Source organism: Nothobranchius furzeri, chromosome 10, assembly GCF_043380555.1.
Source record: "Nothobranchius furzeri strain GRZ-AD chromosome 10, NfurGRZ-RIMD1, whole genome shotgun sequence".
Classification (NCBI taxonomy): domain Eukaryota; kingdom Metazoa; phylum Chordata; class Actinopteri; order Cyprinodontiformes; family Nothobranchiidae; genus Nothobranchius; species Nothobranchius furzeri.
Window position 1 is genome coordinate 27,133,737 of NC_091750.1, and position 17,382 is coordinate 27,151,118.

At 45.4% G+C, this 17,382-nt stretch overlaps 1 protein-coding gene across 1 annotated transcript; it reads right to left on the minus strand.

Annotated features, from left to right (window-relative positions):
- Window positions 1-1,536: 1,536 nt before the first annotated feature.
- On the minus strand, window positions 1,537-16,366 carry ik (IK cytokine). The gene is made up of 19 exons (XM_054731008.2): window positions 16,233-16,366; window positions 10,422-10,488; window positions 10,243-10,335; window positions 10,117-10,176; window positions 9,826-9,993; window positions 9,605-9,719; window positions 7,264-7,334; window positions 7,141-7,187; window positions 6,865-7,028; window positions 6,675-6,783; window positions 6,554-6,593; window positions 6,299-6,471; window positions 6,141-6,225; window positions 5,875-5,961; window positions 2,213-2,270; window positions 2,053-2,141; window positions 1,874-1,982; window positions 1,764-1,798; window positions 1,537-1,652 (listed from the first exon to the last, which is right to left on the minus strand). The coding sequence occupies exons 1-19, from the start codon at window positions 16,240-16,242 to the stop codon at window positions 1,625-1,627; spliced, it is 1,608 nt and encodes a 535-aa protein (XP_054586983.1). The 5' UTR covers window positions 16,243-16,366; the 3' UTR covers window positions 1,537-1,624.
- Window positions 16,367-17,382: the final 1,016 nt, after the last annotated feature.

The window sequence follows — 17,382 nt, forward strand, 5'->3', positions numbered from 1 at the left end:
GGTGCGGTTATCCCTAGAGCTTGTACACTTTTTTCTACCACATTTTTTTCCGTCCCTTCGCCTGTCTGTTAATGTGCTTGGACACAGAGCTCTGCGAACAGCCAGCTTCTTTAGCAATCACCTTTTGTGTCTTGCCCTCCTTGTGCAAGGTGTCAATGATTGTCTTTTGGACAGCTGTTAAGTCAGAAGTCTTCCCCATGATTGTGGTGCCTTCAAAACAAGACTGAGGGACCTTTTAAAGGCCTTTGCAGGTGTTTTGAGTAAATCAGCTGATTAGAGTGGCAGCAGGTGTCTTCTATATTCAGCCTTTTCAGAATATTCTAATTTTTTGAGATACCAAATTTGGAGTTTTCATTAGTTGTCACTTATGAATATCAAATTTAAATGTAATGAACATTGGAAATACATTGGTCTGTGTGCATTGCATGAATATAATGTACAAGTTTCACGTTTTGAATGGAATTACTGAAATATTTTCAACCTTTTGATGATATTCTAATTTACTGGCCAGCACCTGTACTTCAATCTAAGTTTTTTACATTTTTTTAACTAAGTAAGCCGCCTGGAAAACAAGGGCAATCGCTTCTCGGCCTAAGATTCAAAGATTCCAATAAGCCACAATAATTTAGTGTTTGATGCTGTGCCTTCAGGTCTTCCTGCGTTATTCAGGTCATGTGATATCTCTCCATTATCATTATAAGATCCAGCTCTGCTAGTGCTAGTCTGTTTCTCTACCTATAAAACCTCCCAACTCCAAAATCAGACCCTTATTTCAGGCTGACCTAGTCTCTGTCTCCTGCAACCATTCATTGGGATAAGTGTGAACACAACGTGGACTGGGTTAGGATCTGGTCCCTACCACAGAAGTTTCTTTTAACCAACAAAGTTAAAGATCATCGGCTGCTGTGGCCCCCAGACTCTGGACCTCCCCCCCCCCCCCGAGCCTGGGATCAGTGGTCTCCTTTAAACTCACCTGTTCAGGCTTTGGTGGCACCTTCACCACCCTCTCCTTGTTCTGCTGTTGTTCCACCAGGATCCACTGATTTCCCATCGTATGACACGTCTGATTTGTAGTTTTTTAACTCGTTCACTGCCAATGACTACTTAAGTCGTCATTTGCATTCTTGTACTGTTCGAGCATCGGAACGAGCCCCCGCACCGTGAGAACAAACATCACAGCTTTAAAGCCGATCTTCATACGCATATGTCACACGTCACGTGATCAGGAAGCAGAACATCCATGTGTTAGATTGTTTTGGGTCGTTACTGTAAAAAAAATTGAGGCGCAAACCGGAAAAGCGTCTGCCGATCACAATTCGACAACGGATTATGAAAGAACGGATAACGCTCGAAACGCGCGGATTCTTCCTGATGTAAGAGGCGAGTCTGCTTTGTTTTGGCGTCGACATCATTCTAGCGCGCAACGTTTTCTGACTCTTAAACAGTAAAAACGGTGAGAAACGCTGGCAGTGAATGAGTTAATTACCAATTTTTACGAATCACCTGGAGCCTTTAGAAAAAAAGCTCGACAGCAAACTGGTTCAGATGGTTTTATTCAGGAATCAGATTAAAAATAAAGTGTGAATGACATCAGCATCGCTGTTGTGAAGAACCTAACTGGACTTCAGTACTTGGGTCTCTTCACATCCACCCTGAAAAAGAAACACAAGTTGTTTACCTGTAACCAGATGTTTATTTGTTTAACGGCTTCAGTGGTAACAACCAGCTGAGTAGAAATCAGCAAACAAACAGGATGTAGTTACCCATCAGCCTCCAGCTTCTTCCTCTTCTCAATGATCTGAAACAGATGAAGGAACAGTCAGACTGAAACCACAAATGAAATGGACTTCCTGTTTGTGATGTGGATTCTCACCGCGCTGATCTTCTTCCACTGGCGGTCTAGCTCAGCCTTCTCATTGGTCTCCTTAAAGCGCCGGGTCTTTCGCCCTTCGGACATTTTGATGCCATACTGGAAGGCAGCCCTGCAGGAACAGACTACTGAGCAAAAGCACAACCTGCAGCCTGCCAGTCAAGGCCGAGGGTTATACGTACTTGGGAAGAGCCTCCTTGTTGTTCATGTAGTCCGAGTACTCCTCCTGGGTGTCAAAGTCCCAGCGACCCAAAGGACCCTTTTTGTTCCCCTGAAAAAGATGCAACATTCAGCATTTCTGACGGGGGCAAAGCAGAACTGCATGCTGGGTGTTGTAGTTACCTGGTCCATCTTACTGTAGTCTACCTCTTCATCACTGTCCACTGCCAGGTCGTCCATCCTGAACACAGGGATTCACTCTGATTTAATGACATCCTGCCTTAGGGAGGAGTAGGGTTGCAACCACTAATTCGTTTGACTCTTAACCGCGGTGTGAATAAAAACAGCTGGAACCAAAGACAGGAGGAGCAGTAAAGACTAGTGTGGTGTGCCAAAGTCCATCTATGTTAGTAACCCAGCTCAGCAGGGCCGTGCACAGACCTTTGATGGGGTTAGGTGCTCAAAGTAAAAAAAAAAAAGGGGCACTTATAGAGCAAAACTTTTATACAGATTCACAATCCAACAAGTTAGAAAATTCAGATAATGAGACAGATTAATCGTATCCTTAAAAAAAACAAGTCTGGACTCATCTCAGCCTAAAAATTACAGACCCTTTTCTAAATTACCCAATATCTCTAAACATTGGAAAAGGTTGTAGCAGATCAGCGGATTACTTTTCTGGAACTACACAACGGGTTTGATAAATTCCAGTCTGGTTTTGGTAAAAAGCGTTCAACAGAAACAGCTTTGCTTAAAGTTTCCAGTGACATCATGAAGGCTGCAGTACTGTTAGATCTTTCTGCAGCTTTTGGCTCTGTTGATCACAGCACCTTCATTAACAGACTTGGTGACTCGGTGGGGATCTCTGGAACTGGTCTAGACTGGTTTAGATCGTACCTTTCTAACAGAAGTTACAGTGTCTGTATAAACCAAATCATGTCAGACTCTACTGATCTGTTCTGTGGGGTACCCCAAGGCTCTGTTTTGGGTCCACTGTTGTTTCTACTGTACATACAGCCTCTTGGACAGATACTTGATTCTTTTAATAATGTCTCTTATCACCTATGTGCAGATGACATTCAGCTGTACTGCTCCTTTAAGGACTCTGAGTTCTATCACCAGCTCAAAGAACTCTATTTTAATAAGCTAATCACGCAAAGTGTTAGTCAATAAATAAGATGTGACCGATCTGTGAAATCAAAATATTAATTACTTTGGGTCTCGCTAGACGCCAACAAAATCGTTGTGACCCGGAAGTATCTCCAGACTGGTCTGGTCGGTAACCGCTGCTTTGCATCCCATCAGAACGAATCGTTTCTTCGGATTTGCTGGTTCTGAGCAACATTACACCTCACCCCATTCGCCGTCTCATCCACCTTAGTTTCACCATACATTTAGTGTTTAAAGCTGTCTAGTTTAATTTGTTTAGGAATACATTTTTACACTTTTAAACTTGACTCTTCTGTTGTCTCTGAGTGAATACAAAGCTGTTATCTAATCCCTGCAATAAAAAGTTCCAATCTTCTGGTTTAAATTACTTCTCAGATCCATTAAGGTTGATTTCATATTTACTGTGGAATCCTACGTCTTACAGCTTATTAAATAACATGTAATTTAAATCATTACACCCTTTTATTTAAAGCAGCTTTTAACTAAACTTTTAACCCGGAGCCAGGCCTGGAGGTGTGGCATGTTGGCGAGCACCTGGCGGCCGGGCTTTCACCCATGGAGCCCGGCCGGGCACAGCCCGAAGAGGAAACGTGGGTCCCCCTTCCCATGGGCTCACCATGCGTGGGAGGGGCCAAGGGGGTCGGGTGCAGTGTGTGACGGGTGGTAGTCGAGGGCGGGGACCTTGGCGGTCTGATCCTGGGCTGCAGAAGCTGGCTCTTGGCACATGGAATGTCACCTCTCTGGTGGGGGAGGAGCCTGAGTTGGTGTGTGAGGTCGAGAGGTTCCGACTAGATATAGTCGGACTCACCTCAACGCATGGCTCTGGCTCCAGAACCAGTTTCCTTGAGAGGGGTTGGACTTTCTACCTCTCTGGAGTTGCTCCCACTGAGAGGCGCCGAGCAGGGGTGGGCATACTAGTTACCCCCCCATCTTGGTGCCTGTACGTTGGAGTTTACCCCGGTGAATGAAGGGGTAGCCTCCCTCCGCCTACGTGTGGGGGGACGGGTTCTGACTGTGGTCTGTGCTTACGTACCAAACTACAGTTCAGACTACTCACCCTTTTGGGAGACCTTGGAGGAGGTGCTGGAGAGAGGTCCTTCAGGTGACTCCCTCGTTCTGCTGGGGGACTTTAACGCTCACGTGGGCGACAACAGTTAGACCTGGAGAGGTGTGGTTGGGAGGAACGGCTCCCTTGATCTGAATTTGAGTGGTGTGTTGTTATTGGACTTCTGTGCCAGTCATGGATTGTCCATAATGAACTCCATGTTCAGACATAAAGGTGTCCATGTGTGCTCTTGGCACCAGGATACCTTAGGCCGCAGCTCGATGATCGACTTTATTGTTGTTTCATCTGACCTGCGGCCGCATGTCTTGGACACTCGGGTGAAGAGAGGGGCGGAGCTGTCAAATGACCACTACCTGGTGGTGAGTTGGCTCAGATGGTGGGGGAGGATGCCGGTCAGACCAGGCAGGCCCAAACGTCTGGCAGAGTCTCCTGTCAGAAGGAGCTTCAATTCCCACATCCCACAGGACTTCCAAAATGTTCCGGGGGAGGCGGGGGACATCGAGTCAGAATGGACCCTGTTCCATTGTTGAGGCGGCTGACCGGAGCTGTGGTCGCAGGATCGTCGGTGCCTGTCGTGATGGCAACCCCCAAACCTATAAGGCCTTTTTGGCCTGTGGGACTCCAGAGGCAGCTGACGGGTACCGGCAGTCCAAGCGGAACGCGGCTCGGGTGGTCACGTAGGCAAAAACCCGGGCGTGGGAGGAGTTCGGTGAGACCATGGAGCAAGACTTCTGTACGGCTTTGAGGAGATTCTGGTCCACCATCCGGCGCCTCGGGGGGGGGGGGGGGGGGGGGGGGGGGGGAGCAGTGCGCCACCAACACTATCTATAGTGGGGACGGTGTGCTGCTGACCTCTACTCAGGACGCTGTGGATCGGTGGGCAGAATACTTCGACGACCTCCTCAATCCCACCGACACGTCTTCCAGTGAGGAAGCAGAGTCTGGGGACTTTGAGGTGGGCTCACAAATCTCCACCCTGAGATCCGCCCAGAGTTCCTTAAGGCTCTGGATGATGTGGGGCTGTGTTGGCTGACGCGGCTCTGCAATATCGCGTGGACATCGGGGACAGTCCCACTGGACTGGCAGACCGGGGGGGTGGTGGTGCCCTTATTTAAAAAGGGGGACCTCGGGGTGTGTTCCAACTACAGGGGGATCACACTCCTGAGCCTTCCTGGTAAGGTCTGTTAAGGGATTCTGGAGAGGAGGGTCGGTCGGATTGTTGACCCTCAGATTCAGGAGGAACAATGTGGTTTTCGTCCTGGCCGGGGAACACTGGACCAACTCTATACCCTTAGGGGGATCCTGGAGGGTGTGTGGGAGTTTCCGGGCACGTCCAACTGGGAGACCTAAAGGGAGACCCAGGACAAGTTGGAGGGACTATTGTCTCTCATCTGGCCAGGGAACACCTTGGGATTTTCCTGGAGGAGCTGGCCCAAGTGGCTGGGGAGTGGGAAGTCTGGGCGTCTCAACTTAGGCTGCTGCCTCCATGACCCGACACTGGATAAACGGATGGATGTATGGATGGATATATGTGTAGCTGCGTTGTGGGGAGCAGGGTAGTCGGTTGTGTGTGTGTAGCAGCAGGGTTGTGTGTATATGTGTGTCTTACGTAGCGGGATAACACTCGGCGTAGGAGTTGGACCCTCCAAAGAAGTCTCCCAGGTGCTCCTTACTGGAGTCCCTCCTCTGAGAACCAGTATCTGCTTGTTAAGGTCCAAACAGCAGACAGCCCCCCCCCCCATCCCTCAAAGAAAACCTTCAGAAGTCCTGATCCACACCACAGAAGAAGATAACAGAGATGTCTGAATGAAGACAGAAGCAGCACTAATGTGTGATCGGAGACATCAGAAGTGGACCAATAGTGAGAAAGGATATGGCTCCTGGCCTTGCCACTGGCTGCCGGCAGCTCCACCAAACTTCTCGTTGATCATGTTGATCTGGTCTCTGACTGATCCAGGACCTGAAGGGTAAAGGATGATGGGTGAGAACCACAGGTGTATCCATGGTTACAGTTTGTTCTAATAAAGAGGGACCTGCGTCCACATCCATCAGCTGGTGTTCGTCTGCTCTGGGCTTCTCAAAGTAGCTGTGTCTCCGGCTCTTGCTGTCGTCCTCTCTGTTCCGTTCCCGGTGCCGGTCCTTGTCTTTGACCGGTTTAGTGGTTGAAGTGGCGGATGGGATGTAGTCCCCAATGTCGTCAAAAATGCTGCAACACAAACAGAGGCATGACCTGGACACGCTTCCTGACACCAGACTAGCGGAGCAGAGGTGAGTGGTGTGAAACTGACCTCAGATCAGCTTCAGGAGCCCTCTTATCATCCAGTTTCCCTGAAACAGACAGGCACGCATCAACGGGAAGCAACATAGGCTGGTCCTGAGGACGTGTCTCAAGCTTTAAAATAAGCTCACCCTTGTCCTTCTTCTTGAGCTTCTTGTGGCGTGTCCCCTGTCTCAGGTAGGACAGGATCTGAGTCAGCTTAGAGATCACGATGTCATTAGTGGTGAGAGTTGTCTGAGCCTGAAAGCCAGATGGAGACAAGTCCTTCAGAACATCAACAGGGACACAGGAGACAGATCAAATCCGCGAGACAGCTCTCACCTCCATACTGGGACAGTCAGCCTTGCTACGGATCAGAGTGGTCGGGATGTCGGTGTCTGTGAATTCATCGTCCAGGTCCACCACGTACGCCATCCTGCCAGGCAGGAAGAGCTCGTTCCGCTCTGAAACCCCAGACCTGAACACCATACGGAAGATGTTCCTCCCTGGACAGAAAGGCCTCAGAGTTTAGGATGTGAGGACAACCCCCACCCTCCTGATCCAGATCCTGGATCCAGGTTAGCGTTCGTCGTGGTCTGGAGTCACAAAATGACTCACCAAGACGAGTCTTGAACTCAATCTTCTCCTCTGGTTCCAGGTCTTTCCTGCAACACACAACATGACCTTTAGGCCTGTGACCAGGTCCGGCAGCGAGGACTAAACTGTAGATCGCGTCCTTACTTGGTCTCTTTCTGGACTTTGTCCATCAGGTCTTCTTCCTCTTTCTCCTTGCTGGTGATTTCAGCCCTCACCTGTAACACACATCTCAGGTGAGCTACACAGGTATGCAGCGGGAGAGAGAGACATGTTTGTTCAAGTAACCTCCCTCGGGAGGCTGAAAGATGGTGCCAGTGCTCAGCTGGTCTCTTACTACTCTGCTTCTTTTTCAGTTGTTTTAGTCCTCAGATGGTTGTGTCAGCCTTAACATCTGGGACGGATGTGTAACCATCAGACTCTTCTCTGTGTAAAAGCTTCTGAAATCCAGACGGGAAGAGCTACAAATAAATCATTCCCACCCCCTGTGGTGTTCCCAGCATTAGGAAGCCTTTGGTCCTTCGTTAAGTCTAATTTATCCGTCTGCGTCGGGACGGACGCACGCGACGCCATCATCCGTCCTGCCGAGGGCTCAAGGACAGACGGAGTGGAGCTCTTTTCTAAACATCTGTCCATCGAGATGGAGAATGCAAGCTTGTGATTGGTCAGATGCCACTGACGTCTACAGCGCCGCCATCGCGCCCTCAACAACAATACAATAAAATACAAAAATAAGCTTCAACAAACTAGAACTGCTTATTTTTCAGCATTAATTGAGGAGAATAAGCATAATCCTAAATTTCTCTTCAGTACAGTTGCTAAACTTACACAGAATCATAGCTCTGAGCCATCTATTCCCTTAGCCCTCAGCAGCAATGACTTCATGGGATTTTTTACAAGTAAAATTAATTCTATTAGAAACAAAATCTTTAGCATCCTCCCTAATGCGATTTCTTCTTCCTCAGTAAGTGAAGCAGCATCAGAGGTGACTGTAGAACCTCATCTGTGCTTGAACCGTTTTGATCCAGTTGAGCTTTCAGATTGATCAAAAATATTAGCTTCATCTAAACCTTCAACTTGCATTTTGGATCCAATCCCAACCAAATTATTTAAAGATGCATTTCCTTTGGTTACTGCCCCCATTCTAGATACAATCAATCTATCCTTAGTAAATGGGTATGTACCACAGGATTTTAAGGTTGCTGTAATCAAACCTTCACTTAAGAAGCCTTCTCTGGATCCAGATAACCCAATGAATTATAGACCAATATCTAACCTTCCATTTTTATCCAAAGTCCTGGAGAAAATAGTGGCCATCCAAGTATGTGAGCATTTAAACACCAATGCTCTGTTTGAGGAATTTCAGTCTGGTTTTAGAGAGTATCACAGCACTGAAACTGCATTAGTGAGAGTTACAAATGATATTCTCATGGCCTCTGATAAGAAGCTTGTGTCTGTTCTAGTCTTGTTAGATCTCAGTGCTGTCTTTGACACAGTTGATCACAATGTTCTTTTAGAAAGACTTGAACATGTTGTAGGGATCAAAGGAACAGCGTTAGGCTGGTTTAAATCCTACCTGTCTGACAGATTTCATTTTGTAAATGTACATGACAAATCTTCTTCATACTCCAGGGTTACTTGCGGAGTACCACAGGGTTCAATGCTTGGACCAATTCTTTTTACTTTATATATGCTCCCAATTGGTAAAATCATTAGACAGCATGGGATAAACTTCCACTGTTATGCTGACGATACTCAGTTATATTTATCCATTAATCCTGATGAACCTAATCGGTTGGGTAGATTACAGGCTTGTCTTGAGGACATAAAAAATTGGATGACTCTTAACTTCTTGCTTTTAAATCAAGACAAGACGGAAGTTCTCATCTTTGGACATGAAATCCAGAAAAGGAAATTGCTTAGTCAATCACCTGACCTGAATGGCATTACATTAATCTCCGAGAACAAAGTAAGGAACCTTGGTGTTATCTTTGACCAGAACATGTCATTCAAATCCCAGGTTAAACAGGTTTGTAGGATTTCCTTCTTCCACCTTCAGAATATTGCTAAGATTAGAAGCATCCTTTCCAGGAGTGATGCTGAAAAACTAGTTTAGGCATTTATTTCATCAAGACTGGATTACTGTAATTCATTACTCTCAGGAAGTCCACAGAATGTAGTTAAAAGTCTTCAGCTTGTCCAAAATGCTTCAGCTAGAGTTCTGATGAGAATTAAAAAGAGATCATATCTCTCCTGTCTTAGCTTCCCTACATTGGCTACCTGTTAAATTCAGAATACAGAAGTAGGAGATGCTACCATCACTCAGTGGTCCCGAACACATATCTAGAGCTGCTGCTGCATCTCTGAAGGAGAACAGGGTGAAGGTGAGTGAATGGATAAGTCTCCTGATCTGAACCCAACCCAACACCTGTAGGAATTCTGAAGCAGCAAGACAGAAGAGACAGAAGAGACAGACTGAAACACAGACCTTCTGCAGCAAAGCGAAGTCCAGACCTTTCACCAAGTGAGTGTGCTCCATGTCACCTCCCAAGAACTTGGACTCCTGGATGAGCTGTCGACGTTTCTCTGCGGCAGACTTGTCTCTGTGTGTTTGAGAGTGTGTGTGTGTGTGTGGGGGGGGGGGACAAACACACTAAGTTTTGACAGTTTTGATGTCTGACCCATTTGTCCAGTTCCAGCAGAACTTACGCCTCAGCTGTGGGCCCAACGGCCCGGTAGTTGGCCGTGGTGCTGATGAGCTCCGTCTCTTCATAGTCCTTGTTAACACCGTCTCGTCGCTCTCTCGCCCGGTCCCGGTACTTCTCTGCCAGCTCTCGCTCTCTCTCCATCTCTTGCTGACGTAGCTTAGCGTAATAGCTGTAGGAAACAGCGGGACAGGTCAGTACCGGGCCAATAGTGAGTAATCGTGACGTTCTGAGCAGCTTCCTCCAGAAGCCGTTCGAGAACTAAAGCTGTCTGCTGAAGAGTAGGAGCACCCACCTCTTCTTCTTCCTCCTTCGAGCTGCAGGGTCCTCATCCTCATTGTAGTCTCTTGGCATTCTGGAACAAGCAGACCTAGCTTAACCTCTGCCAACACAAACCAACCCTTTCTCTACCCTCACTCACTCATGGTGTCTGGATTTTGTGGGCGGAGCAGAGGAAGGAGTCGCACGTGGGGTCATCAGCAGCTTCCTGAAGTCATCATTGGTCAGCTTGGCCCTGGCGGGGGGGACAACAGGTAATCCGCGTAAATAAATGACTACAGCGCTGTGTGATGCGTGTACTTGTGTGTGCGTGTCACTCACTGACTGGCCCCTCGGTGGTCATCCAGCTCATGGTCATCAGGAGCCAGAGGGTTGGAGTAGCTCTCAGCTGTGAGACACAGACACAAGGTGTCAGACATGGTTTCAGAGGTCCTGACTGGTGGTTACCATGGAGACACCGATGCCTGACTGACTGGTCAAGGTGGGTTCAATAAACTTTGTTGATCCCTGGATCAAGACCTGATCCTAACCCTCGCGTCCATGTCAGAATAAAAGAAATTCATTCGTTAAGTTCTAGAGGATGTGGAGTGGACGCAGCTGGGAACGTGACATCCTAGAACCATTAGGGTTCAGGTCAGGGCACGGTACCCGCACCGGTACCCACAACGGAGCCCACACCTCCTTTAAATGTAATTTAATGACTTATATTTTATAAAAACTAGGCATGGATGGTGAGTGTGAAGTAGGGCTGCAACAAACGATTATTTGGATAATCGATGAATCGGATGGGGTCTCGACACGATTAATCGATTAATCGGATTACATGGGGACATTTTTAAAAACTGCTAGGGAAACGTTATTTCTCTCCTTCCTTCACTTTATTTAACACAACATTATTAGAAAACAGTTCAATAGCAGAAAAACAACATGCCATCACCTAAATTGTCTTATCAGTTTTGGCCCCTGAGCTATGGAAGGGTCTTCCACTCGAGGTCCAACGAGCTCCCCTGCTGCCGGTTGAGTCGGATGAAGACTCACCTTTATACAGCGGCGTTCCCTCAGCACGTGAGCTAGCTATATTTTAGCTCATTTTAATCCAGTTTTATTTCACTTATTTTATCTTGCTTTTTATTATCGTTCGTTGCTCTGATCTCCTGCTTTTATCTGTTCTTAATGGTTTTTACGTCTATTTTTGTTGAACGCTGAATGGGTCAGCGATGTTTTTAATGCGATGTACAGCACTTTGGTTTGCCTTCTGGCAGTTGGAAGGTGCTATGTAAACAAAGTTGATGATGATGATTTCCTAAAATGCAGACGTAGAGCCAAGTCAGAGCCTTAGATGTCTCATCACCACGCCTGGGTTTTAGCTTCTACATCAGGTGAAATACAAACAGCAGGGTGGCACTTCTGGGTTAACAACAGCAATCTAAACCTACGTTTGATAGACCTATTCAGAAAATCACCATATTTATTTGTAAAAGCACATTTAAAAACAGCGTGTCAGCAAACCCAAGTGCTGTACATTAAATTGCACAAAATTGTGGACATGAAATCAACTACCAGGCTTCTCTTCTCCGGAGGTTTACCATATGCTAGGGCTGCAACAAACGATTATTTGGATAATCGATTAATCGGATGGGGTCTCGACACGATTAATCGATTAATCGGATTACATGGGGAAATTTTTAAAAACTGCTAGGGAAACGTTATTTCTCTCCTTCCTTCACTTTATTTAACACAACATTATTAGAAAACACTTCAATAGCAGAAAAACAACATGCCATCACCTAAATTGTCTTATAAGGTGTATAGACAGAGACCCTAAGCTACATCTATCTGTGACCTAAAATGCTTGGTCCAAGTTAAACAGCTTAAGGGCAATTCTCATCTGTTTTGTTTGATCTCATCTGTTAACATTTATTTTAAATGTAATTAAACATAGGCTGTGAATTAATCAAAATTGATCACTATTTCCAAAACTGACTGAAAAAATACCAAATAAAACAAAAGTAAATGAATGCCATCCTCCTTGCGATGATGCCCTGGGCAACTGCCATAAAGTCACATCAAGAAATGCTGCTGATCATTCCATTGATCCCAAATAGACTCACATTAGGCCACATGAAAGCAACTGAACCCAAAAATATATTAACCAGTATATAACGGCACTCTCACACAACACACCTGCAGCAACAGTTAGGACTCCTCCCTCCCTTTTAAAAGCGTTTTTGCTTCTGAGGACATTGTGGTTGTAAAACCACATGCTAGTAGTCTGGCCCCGGTGTGATCAACCAGTTTCTGCGGGAATGTGACGGCGGAACCAGGGCCAGATTAACACTTTGTTGTACCCTGGGCAACAATATTCAAGGGCTCCATCATCACAACCCAAGGATCACCATAATGTGGTCACATACAGAATATTTTACTGTAATATGCAGTAAATATACTCAATACTTGAATGCCTGACAACACGTAACCCGCCCAGAGTAACCTTTGACCCACCTCGTGTGGACTGACCAATGAGGAGAGGGTCTTAACTTGAGGCCCTCTCTTCATTGGTCAGTCTGCATGAGACTGACTCTCAACTGACGTTCAAAGTCATAGGCAGCGCAAAAGCCCGGGTGGACAGTTAGTTTAATATAGGGTGACCATATTTCCATTTCCAAACAAGAGGACAGGGGATCTGTGCCTATGACGTCACACTATGGCAACGCCACACAAACCATGTTGGGACCCATTTTTTGTAAGAACTAAATTAATATCAGATTCTGCCAATTAAAGGGCTCTAAAACAATTCATATGTAAATATTTTGCATATTTAATGCAAAATCTAATTTTTCTGCTTTAGTGCTGCAACAAGGTTTTATTAATAATAAATTATTATACCTTTTGTTTTACTACAGCATCGGTAAGCTTCCTGTGCACAGATTATTAAGGATGCTTGTTTCAGCTGTGAGATTAGACGATAGGATCAATGAAAAAATAAGTTGTCGCACACTCCATGGAAACTTTCAGATAATCCACAAATAGTGGCTTTCAAATGGTTTTGTTACTTTTAGCAGGTTTAGAAAAGCAGCAGATGAGACAGCATGTCTGATAATTTAGTTTTTCATCTGATAATATTAGAGCATGTCAGTAATGTCTGAGGGGCTTTCATAAACACTGTATAACTAATACTACTGGAGAGGGCATGAATTACACAGAGGCTTCTGGGGAGCCCAGTTATTGGGGGGGGGGGGGCATTTTGCCTTGGCCCCCAAAATGTCTTGAAACGGCCCTGGGTGTGTGACTGAGTTTTGAAGGTGATCTGAATTGTATCAGATGTATAAATATGACATGTGTATAACTTATTGTTTTTTACTGGTAAAAACGTGTAGTGGAGATAAATCTACCTACATTTGACTTTTCAACACTTTGTTTTGTTTTCTTGTTTTTATTTAACTATTTTCCTGTTCTGTCTGTCTCTCATCTTCCTGCATCTCCTCTAAACTCTCCAGAAAATCTGTTGCCTGGATTCTTACCTTTTCACCTCATCAGTTACTTTTGAGCAGATCAAAGGGATCTCCTGACTGAAAAGCGCAGAGCGCGTTTTCGATGCTGCGTGAGGTGACATCACCACAGCACAGGTGATGAGCTCCGCAGTAGCGCGCTTCAGGCACAAATAAGACAGAAAATAGAGAATATGTGCGGACATGAACGATCGTGTGCTAATTATAGTTTTTTGGTTGCGCCACGTTGAGAATGGACCGTGCGCTGGAAGCAGCAGCCTGGAGCGCTGCGCGACAATGCGGAACCGGTTCGCAGCAGCGCAAGTCTGCCGGCTCTCCATCGCGCTGATCTGCGGCTCTCCCTCGCGCTGATCTGCCGGTACCGGCTCTCCCTCACGCTGATCTGCGGCTCTCCCTCGCGCTGATCTGCCGGCTCTCCCTCGCGCTGATCTGACTTGCTCTGGTCTGCGCGCAACGGCGGGCAGGAAGGGGGGGGGGCGCTTTTGGAAGAGTTGTGCGACACAACGAATCGATGACGCAATTCGTTGCCAACGCTTTTAGTAATCGATTTTCATCGAATTTATCGATTCGTTGTTGCAGCCCTACCATATGCAACGACAAAGTAGGAAGCGTGTGTCCCCCTCTTGGTTTTCACAGCAAAAGGAAGGTAACGCACAGATAGTTCGTGGTGGTTTTCAAGTTAAGATTTTTCAGCCTGGGCTCCTCATCTCCGGGAGGCGGTGAAAGCTGCACCAACGCTCCCAGTCACACGGGCTTACTCCAAGGTGCGTGGTATAAACTCAGTTTTATTTTCTCTGGTTGCTTGTAGTCGTGAACATCTTCCAAGCCATGCAAGTACATTTTTGGGGGTAAAACATTTTTTTTAGGGATGCACCGATGGATCGGCATTTGATCGTAATCGGCCGATAGCGCCCCTATCGGATTTGATCGGAGTTTTCAAAATAGATCAAAGCAGACCGATCAGGTAGGGTTGTCACGGTAACCAGTGTAGCGGTAAACCCCGGTAAAAAAAAAAAAAAGTTGACAATAATAACCGTCTTGTTTTTTAAAAAACTATATTATCTCGGTGGATTACCGTGGCTGCGGTGTAGGCGCGGTGACCCTTACCAGCCACCGTATCATCTGCTGAAGTTGCCGGCGGCACATGCGCACTTTGTTGTTTATAACTAAAACTTTCTTGAAGCTAAAGCTGAAATAATGACCAAAGGAGGAGACGGCAGCGCTCAGGACATTTATTATCCCTCAAAGAAGACAAAGTGGGAAGTACGGGCATTTTTTGGGATATTTGAAGAATGCCGAGGGACAGCTGATAGAAGACGGCTATCCTGTTTGCAGCACGTGCAGAAAAAGTGTCTGTGAAAGGCAGCTACACTTCAAATCTCATGACACATCTGCGTGACCATCACCCACAACTCTACAGTCAACGCAAGGCAAGCTAACGTTAGCGTTTTAGCTAAAATGCGTGATCCGAGGATTTGGGTTGAGGGAGAATGCAACGAGTCGCTATATAAAGCAGCCGCAGCGCCGCTACCTGCATATAAACCGTGTCGCGGACACCCCCATGTTGAAATGACGCTATGCATTACGGGGCTCCCAGGGGCAGATAAGAGTTGGTCTCTCTCTGAGAATAATTATGAATTTAACAACGATTACTGCCTGATGACATTTTCCCACATCTGCAAAGCTCACTGGAAGGACACAAACCGAGGACAATACTTTCCTGATATAGGGTTTATTACTCAAGTAAGGGTAAAAAAGTATCTGATTAGAAGGCTACTTGAGTATGGAGTATCATCTGATCTAATATTTTTAAAATGATGACATCAAACAGACATAAAATAAGAAGTTATGGGCAAATATTGGTATTTTAAAGACTAAAGGGAAAAAATGTAAACAAATAAACAACATAATTACAAAATAACACATTTTAGGCTAAATTTAGACACAAATTGAGGACAATATTTCCTGACATACAGGGTTTATTTAATTGTGTGAAAATGTAGCACGTTTAAAAAAATTACTGCGATAATACCGAAAACCGTGGTAATTTTGGTCACAATAACCGTGAGGTTAAATTTTTACACCGTGACAACCCTAATACAGACCATTTTAGATTAGGTTACATTTCCTTTATTCCCAGATTATATAGTTTGTAGCACTCATTATAATGTTGTAGAAAATTTCTGGCCAATCCACGTGATCGGTATCGGTGATCGGCAGCAAAAAACCTGATCGGTGCATCCCTAATTTTTTTTAATCGTTTTCAAATGTTCACTACTAACCACTACTAGCAACAAAACCTCACCATGCAAACAAATGCGCTACTTCCGGTATCTCACCGGATGTTGCTTACATCACCGTTTCTCCTTAAGGGTGGATAAACTAGCCTTTAGCCGTGGCACTGTCCCCGCGCCATATCTCGTAGCCACGCTGAGCTCCGGTGCTGATTAAACCAAAGTGCCCCTCGGTAGACCGGAAGCTGGATCGCTAATATAAGCCAACAGAGCCTCGTATCGCCTAAATAAAACATTACACGTTGCATTAATATAATTCGCTATAAGCTATGCTTTTGTATTAATCTACTACGTCTATGTGTTTTCTTAATAATGGTTGTAAGACTCACGTTCGGGCATCTTGGCGGACAGCAGTCGGTGCGGAGATCAAGAAGCTACAGCCTTTGTTGGTCTACCTCTCTGCTGAGTACGACGCTTATATCTATGGCGCTGGCTCTTTTTTTCTGAGGAGTTTCTGAGCGCTGACGTCACTTCCTGTATTCACGTCAGACCATAGATACGTACATAAACACTAGCGCTGTTTAAACGTTTTTATATAAACTCTTCTGATTTTTCCCGCCGGTGCAAATCGACCACAGTATTCCGTAGTATTCATAACGCTGCAAAGCAGCAAGAGGTAGGAAACTGCGCCAGAATGACTAAAAACAGCGCACATTTCTGCTGATTCACACAGACGATGGAAGGAAGCAAAACAGGGTTTTCTTTAGTGATGCCACACAGTGGTGTAGTCTACGTGATACGCTGCCTTTGATCTGCTCAGAAGTAACTGATGAGGTGAAAAGGTAAGAATCCAGGCAGCAGATTTTCTGGAGAGTTTAGAGGAGATGCAGGAAGATGAGAGACAGACAGGACAGGAAAATAGTTAAATAAAAACAAGAAAACAAAACAAAGTGTTGAAAAGTAAAATGTAGGCAGATTTATCTCCACTACACGTTTTTACCAGTAAAAAACAATAAGTTATACACATGTAATAATTATGCATCTGATACAGCTCAGATCACCTTCAAGACTCAGTCACACACCCAGGGCCGTTTCAAGACATTTTGGGGGCCAAGGCAAAATGCCCCCCCCATAACTGGGCTCCCCAGAAGCCTCTGTGTAATTCATACCCTCTCCAGTAGTGTTAGTTATACAGTGTTTATAAAAGCTCCTCAGACATTACTGACATGTTCTAATATTATCAGATGAAAAACTAAATTATCAGACATGCTGTCTCATCTGCTTCTTTTATAAACTTGCTAAAAGTAACACAACTATTTGAAAGCCACTATTTGTGGATTCTCTGAAAGTTTCCATGGAGTGTGTGACAACTTATTTTTTCATTGATCCTATCGTCTAATCTCACAGCTGAAATGAGCACCCTTAATAATCTGTGCACAGGAAGCTTACCGATGGTGTAGTAAAACAAAATGTATAGTAATTTATTATTAATAAAACATTGTTGCAGCACTAAAGCAGAAAAATTAGATTTTGCAATAA

Bases quoted from the DNA above. Each gene is read 5' to 3' on its own strand.
- ik (XM_054731008.2), bottom strand. The intron at 6,472-6,553 runs GTCAGTTTCACA...TTTGTGTTGCAG, and splicing joins GCTCCTGAAGCTGATCTGAG to CATTTTTGACGACATTGGGG. The intron at 5,962-6,140 runs ATATCCTTTCTC...ACAAGCAGATAC, and splicing joins CAGTGGCAAGGCCAGGAGCC to TGGTTCTCAGAGGAGGGACT.